The sequence below is a fragment of the Lissotriton helveticus genome, chromosome 11 (genome assembly GCF_964261635.1).
Source record: "Lissotriton helveticus chromosome 11, aLisHel1.1, whole genome shotgun sequence".
NCBI lineage: Eukaryota > Metazoa > Chordata > Amphibia > Caudata > Salamandridae > Lissotriton > Lissotriton helveticus.
The window spans coordinates 1,054,397,197-1,054,404,564 of record NC_136072.1 but is presented as its reverse complement, the minus strand read 5'-3'; the positions used below and the strand labels follow the sequence as shown (position 1 = coordinate 1,054,404,564).

At 46.4% G+C, this 7,368-nt stretch overlaps 1 protein-coding gene across 1 annotated transcript; it reads left to right on the top strand.

The window, feature by feature from the left end:
• Positions 1–6,337: 6,337 nt before the first annotated feature.
• Positions 6,338–6,799, top strand: LOC144791466 (uncharacterized). The gene has a single exon (XM_078666141.1). It carries the CDS (start codon positions 6,372–6,374, stop codon positions 6,504–6,506), a length of 135 nt encoding a protein of 44 aa, XP_078522267.1. The 5' UTR covers positions 6,338–6,371; the 3' UTR covers positions 6,507–6,799.
• The last annotated feature ends 569 nt before the right edge of the window (positions 6,800–7,368 follow it).

Genomic DNA, 7,368 nt, shown 5'->3' with positions numbered 1-7,368 from the left:
AATGCACCAAAGCCGCGCTTGAACACCATGTAACTCGGCGCGGCAATCACGGACACAAATCGGTTTAAAGTGCAGCAGTCGTGCAAGCATCTGTGTTATTTTACAGACTCACATAATCTAACGTTTGTTCGTTTGCGTTGAACACAACAGTTTATTTTAGGAGTCTGTTTTCACTTACACTTATGTCACATGTTGTTTATATTAACCAATGAAACGTATGGTCAAACACTCGTGACCAAGGGAGAAAATCCCGAAACGCGTCGAGTGAGTGTTACTCTTGTCAGAGACCATCTTTTGATAAATAAATCCACGACTGCTGCACTTTAAACCGATTTGTGTCCGTAGTTTCTCAATGAGTTCTCGTCACCGCCGAGGGATGGAGAGGTCATGGTCCCGGTATACGGGTTCTTGTAGTGAAAGGAGGTATTCCCCCATGCTGTCTGACTCTCCTCCTACGAGGGTGTCGCCTGTGGACGACATCGTGACATTTCAAGATGTGTTGCTGAGGGGAGCAGCGAAGTTGGGGATCACGCTGACGGTGCCCACTCCTTCAACCTCTGTGATTTTTGAGACTTTGCATAAGAGGCATCTATCTCGCCCATTGCTGCCTTTGGTACCAGGACTGGAGGAACCGGCCATGGAGCTGTTTCTGCCGCCGGCCTTGGTGAAGTCGGCGCCATCTCTGCTTCAAAAGAAGTATCGGCCACAGGATTCTGATCCGGCGTTCTTGCGGTTAGATCCTGTTCCGGATTCTGTGATCGTGACAGCGGCCAAAAAGCAGCATTTCACTGCCCCGTCAACGACGGTCCATCAAGATAAGGAGAGCTGTCAAATGGACTCTTCTGGAGGGAAAGTCTGTGGTACAGCTGCCACAGCTATGAAGGCGGCGAGTGCTTTGGCGCTCCTGGGACGCTATGACCGCTACTTGTGGGAGTCCCTGCAACAGTTTATCGAACTCCTCCCTAGGGATAGAAGAGAGGACTTTCAGGAGATACTGAATGAGGGCATGAGGGTCTCTAACCAAGTCATCAGCTCGGCTGCAGACGCCTCTCTCCTGGCCGCTCATGGGTATTGCCATGGCATCAACCTGAGGCGCCATTCCTGGTTGCGCCTTACCTCTCTTAAGCCGGAGGCGCAGCAGAGGGTCGCAAACTTGCCATTTTCAGGGTCAACCCTCTTCAGGAAACATGCGGATGAGGAAATGGCCCGCATGAAGGCAGAAGTAGAGACTCTGATGGCCGTTGGTTTGGAGAAACCAAAGGAGCAGAAGAAGTCCTTCTGGCCTTTCCAGAGGAGATACGGTTCCCAGAGGCGAGGTCAAGGCCGTCCAGCTGGCCAGCAGTAACAACAGCAGCAGCAGTACCAGCAGCAGCCCTTCCAGAAACGTCAGAGAGGCAGAGGCGGCCAGCAGTCCTCCTTGGCGAACAAGGGCCCGGCCGGGTCTAAGCCCTGAAGGGCTACTTCCCCCTCGTCCATTACCTACTCCGGTGGGGAGAAGCATACAAAATTTCCTGGCAGAGTGGAGAAGGGGACTCTGGGGAACGCGCTATGGATCAGCTGGTCAAACAGCTTTCTGTACGCTTTTCCACCCATTCCCCTGATTCCAGCGGTACTCATCAAGCGGTCTCAGTCAGAGCACGGATGATCCTCATTGCTCCGGAGTGGCCCCGACAGTGGTGGTTTACGGACCTGCTTCACCGGTCTCTCCTACCCCACAAGCGGCTGCTGCGTCGGCCGGACCTCCTCACGAAGTTCGGGGGGCAGATGGTGCGCCCCAACCTCTCTCTCGCATGAATATACTTAAGGAGGCTAAGAGACCTTCCACTAGGACTTCCTATGCCTACAAGTGGAAGAGGTTCTGCATCTGGTGCACTTTCAAGAAATATCATCCGACGACCTGCAAGGAAGATGTCATTCTTCCATACCTTTTGCATTTGGCTCAGTCTGGCCTTAATTTTCATTCTATTAAGGTTCACCTCGCAGCATTAACTGCGTATAGGAAATGCCCTTCACAGACATCCTTCTTCCAGATCCCTGTGATAAAAGATTTTTTGGAAGGATAGAAGAAAGTGTTTCCTCCTGTTCGGCGTCCTTCGCCATCATGGGAGCTGAATGTGGTGCTGTCCAGGTTGATGAAGGAACCTTTTGAACCTATTCATAAGGCTTCACTGCAGCACTTATCGTGGAAGGCGGCTTTCCTCGTGGCCATTACTTTGGCCCGCAGGGTGAGTGAAATTCAGGCATTGTGTTGCCAAGAACCTTATACTGTATTTAATGCTGCTAAGGTTGTGATGCGTACTCACCCTAAGTTCCTTCCTAAGGTGATTTCTGATTTCCATGTCAATCAGAGTATAACTTTACCTACGTTTTTCCAGAATCCTTCCACTCCAGCGGAAAGGTCTCTGCATTCCCTGGATGTCAGTAGGTGTTGAAATTCTACTTGGATACGACCAAGGACATTCGTAGGTCAGACCAATTGTTTGTCAATTATGGGTCGGTCAGGACTGGTCTTGTCACCTCAAAACAGTCCATCTCGAGGTGGATTGTGTCCTGTATCCAGTTATGTTCTCCGAAAGCTAACAAGACCTTAGGGGGTGAACCTAAGGCTCATTCTACCAGGGGCAAAGCAGCGACAACGGCTTTGCTGCGTAATGTTCCCATTGCAGATATCTGCAGGGCTGCCACTTGGAAGTCGGTCCATACCTTTGCTAAGCACTACTGTCTGGACTCTGATGCCAGGGCAGATGCTCAGGTTGGACAGGCTTCGTAGAGAAATCTGTTTGCACAGTAGTGGTGTTGTCTTTTTCCTCCACCGCCGGATTGATTGTTGGGATGGGCTTGCCATTCTATTCACTAGATTATGACTATACACAGAGATCCCCTACTACAGAAGGAGTAGTTTCTTACCTGTAACTCCAGCTCTGTAGTAGGGGGATCTCTGTTATAGTCATAAGCGCCCGCCCTCCTCCCCGGTGGTGTAAATGGTAATGTACTGTATGCTACAGGCCTTGCTTTATACACCGTCAAAAAGAACTGAAAGTAAAAGGACTTTGGCTGTGCATCCTGGGATACCGAGGGTCTCTGGAGAGTTCCTTAAAGGCACGGTATCCCTTTTCCAGACACATAATGGCAGCCTATGGGGGCTTGTCTGTCCAACCCTTCCTCTCTATCATTTCAAGGATTTTGGTAAAGGGAAGTTTCTCAATGAGTGAAACTTGGTAACATATGTAAAATTTGGTTTTATTTGGCTATCCTTTTCACTTTAAGTTGAAGTGCTGGCCCGTGTAGCCTTGTGGTTATAGGCTGCATTATTTGTCTTTGATTTTCTCTTAAGTGTCTATGCAGGACTGCAAAGAAGACCGCTTAAGAGATTATTTTTGATTGCTCTGGGGTCCCCGCACATGGGCGGGACTATTCACTAGAAAGAAGTAGAAAGTAGAAAAGCTTTATTCGATTTTAGCAAAATTTAAAATCATAAAAGCAGCAACACCAAGAAAACAATACATATTGTGCATGATAAAACAGAACTTAACACATATATATCATTATATTTAAAAATTAGCTGTAGGTACTGTGATTAAAGAACACATTAAACTTTTCCTTTTTCTGAAGATGCTCTTTAAAAAGCCGACCATAGTAGCCACACTCAATTCATCATGTAACAACTGGAGATACAGTAAGGCTGGGCGGCACTGGTACCATGTCCCGCTATTTTTCAGAAAAGGTTTGATCCATCGGGCTCTCTCTTTACAGTAAAATCTACAAAAGCAAATCACATGAAGGGTTGATTGTTCGGCCAGCCCATCACAGGGGCACTTACAAAGCATTTTAGCCCAATCGTTGGTTTTAGGAAATGAAACAAGGCGAAAGAAAATATCAAATCTAAACCTTGTGAGTAAAAACCTGTCGAATCCCTTGGTACACCAATTCAAGTAGGGTTGCATGTTAACAGATACTAGCGACATTTGATGCTGCACGACCGATCCCTTATTGAGCTCGACCCCGAGCCGCTGGGATTCCAGATTGAACCAACAGTTATTCTTTAAATCTTTCCTCGTGATCTTACATAACCCCTCTGGTGCAGTAAAGAACTCAGGATTCCTTGGCAAAACTTTTGGATATAGGTTAGCCAAGCTATTTTGTCTGATTTGTCCAGTGCCATAACATCGCAAATAATCTCTCTGTTCAGCTCCAGATCAACTGCAGTCCAAACCCTGTGCCAGAGTAACAGTGGTTGCATCGCTATCAGATCACTGATATGACGAACACCCAGCTCAGTGTGACAGTTATACACAGATAGACTAGAAGGTACAGCTAAAATGAACCTAAGAAAAGCATTTTCTACTATTTGAATTTCCCTGTTATCTTGGATGCCCCAAACACCAACACCGTATATGGCTGTACTAACACATTTGGCCAAATAAATTTTAAGTAAAATTTCGGGGGGTCTTTTGCCCATCTTACGTGAAAAAGACATAAGTGCTGCAATCGCTTTTTTAAAGGACAAGGTCCTGCTCCTAATAGCCGGACCCCAATGCCCCCCACCATCAAGAACAACTCCTAAATGTGAAAAGGATTTAGTTGCCTGCACTTTCTCCCTACATGCAAATAACTTGCAAGTTTTGGTTTTTCCCCTGGCGCACGTCATCACAAAGGTTTTTTTAACATTCAGTTTCAGGCCCCTAGAGTCCATGAAAGTAATATAGGCGTCTAGGGCTGCCTGCAGACCTCTCTCTGTCCTAGCCATGATGACGGCATCATCCGCATATAATAGGGATACCACTTGTTTAAAATTAATTCTGGGTGAATCAATAACTTTGGACACCAAAACATCCTCTAAATCATTAGTATATAAGTTAAAATGGAGAGGCGCGAGAACGCACCATTGCCTCACTCCACGCTTCACGTGGAAGGGCTTGGTGCACTCTCCCCCGGTTCCAAATCTTAACCTGGCCCTTGCCCCTGCGTAGAGTTGCCTTAAGAATACAATGATGGCCTCCTCCACATTGAGATCTTCTAACACCTTCCACAGGCGCTCGTGCTTAACACAGTCAAAAGCAGCACTCGGGTCAACGAATGCTGCATAAAGTTTGCCCGCCTTAGCCTGAACATATTTCCCTTGAAGAAGTGTAAAGTTCAGGACCTGTTCAATGGTGCCCTTCCCCTCGCGAAAGCCGTACTGGGCCGGGGACAACACTCCTGCTTCTTCTACCCAAGATAGTAGCCGGTTCAGGACAACCCTCCCCGTTATCTTCATGAAAGAGTCAAGAAGGGAGATGGGGAGAGCCCCTCTTGTTATCGCCCTATCTCCCTTCTTGAAAATAGGGACAATAATCGAATCAGACCAGGTCTTGGGAAACCCCCGTTCGCAGCTTGCATCCAGTACTCTTTTCAAAATTGGGGACTATAGGTCAGCCGAATGTTTAAAAATGTCAATAGGAACCCCATCTAAACCTGGAGCTTTACCCCCCATACTCTGCTCAATAGCAGCGGATACTTCACCAATTGAAATGCCCAAATTGACTTGGCAAAAGGTCCGGGATGCCTCCTTGTCCATATCCTCTATATCGGCTAACTTTGAAATCCCCTCCGGGTTGTAGACATCTGAAAAGAAGTCGATCCAGGAGTTTTCGTTGATAGCAACCTCCACCCTTGCATTATTAGCTTCATTAAAAAATGGTGCATTGACTGCGCGCCAGAATAGGGCACTATCCTTGGATTGTGCGGCATTGGCCAGATCATTCCAAGCCGCAGCTTTGATGTTGTTCTTACAGTTAATCCGTGCTAAGCGATAAGCTTTCCTGCACATAGCCACCTCTACCGGATCCCTAACCTTATTGTGTAGCGCGGCTTTGAGGCGAGAATGCGCCCTAGAACAGGCAGCATCAAACCAGGAACTAGTCACTAGATTATGACTATAACAGAGATACCCCTACTACAGAACTGGAGTGACAGGTAAGAAACTACTCCTTCCTCTATATGGTCACGGATCTCTTCTGGTGATTTGCAAAACCATTCTAATGAACAGCAGAGGGCACGTTGTCCCATATATCTTTCTGGGACAGCAAAGAAAGCTAAATATATTTGAAACTTTCTATGATATTAATGTTGTGATTTCGCTAGGTGTTCTGTCCAGAGTCATATGGAGCAATAGCATTGATAAAGTTGTTATTGTTGGCATCTAAGTCTTTTGTAATAATGTAGCTTTTAGAGTGTGTGAAAAGAATTCCCAAATTATTTAAAATATTAAGCAACAATACCCTGTTTCTTTCAAACGCAGGAGCATCCTGAAGACCCGAGACCCTCCTCACTGTGATCCCATCTGTGGGCATCCTGCCTTGACCCCGGAATCTGCCACACCTCAGAGGATCATGCACGGTTCTGTGACTGTCCAAGTCTTACAGATGCTGAAGGAGCTCCTGGCCTTTGTGCTGGTCAGCTACACGATGCTCATTGGGGCGCTGCTGCTGGCCGGTTGGACCACTTACTTCATGGTACTGAAGTAATGGAGGGAATCCTAAGTGGGGTGAAATGATGATGCACTTCAGAGACTGCAGCCGCTACTGGGGAGACAAAAGCAGGAATTTTCTGGGACCTGAATCCTCTTATTGGGCAACATAACTGGAGACCTGATTTCAAGTTTTGGATGGTGCGAGCTCATTGTGCTTTGAAGTGCCTGTACTCAGCAGCAACCTGTACTAGGGGCAGCACCAAGGAGTTGCAGTATACTTTTCTACAGGATCAGCCCCAGAGGTTACGCTGCCCTATGCAAAACTGCCCAATTACTTCTTAACATGCTTTCCTCTTTCTCTTCCTACGCCCCCTAACTCTTTCACATGTGCACCCATACTAAAGTAGATTCGATTCATAATCAACCTTTTGTATATTACATATGTATTAGTTCACACTTAAACACTCATTAAATCTAGAACTCAAACTGATAACATATTAAAACAAAATGCCAGTTACCTTGGTGAGCACATTGAAAAACGTACTCTTTTCGCTGTCCCCAAGCAGCAAAATGTGCTGCTTGTATTTTTGAAAAACAATATAATGGTGTGGTATATTAATTGTATTTGATGGCGCAAATAACCATTACCTTTTTCAAAATATACAAACACTGTATTTTTCTTACTCCCCGACAGCACGCTGAAGGATGCTATTGAAAAGCAAATTGATGCTTCTCGACAGCAGCTTTAAATCAACTGATCACCCTTGCAGTAAAGCAGTCCTGCTCGGGTGGAATGCTTTGATTGAAAGGTTTTTGCTGCCTTCTATCTCCTGCCACCCCAGACAAATGTCTGGCCAAGTTTGGGCCAGCCCTAATTTTCTTGCACACGTGTGCTTTGTTCTAACACCACAGTCTCT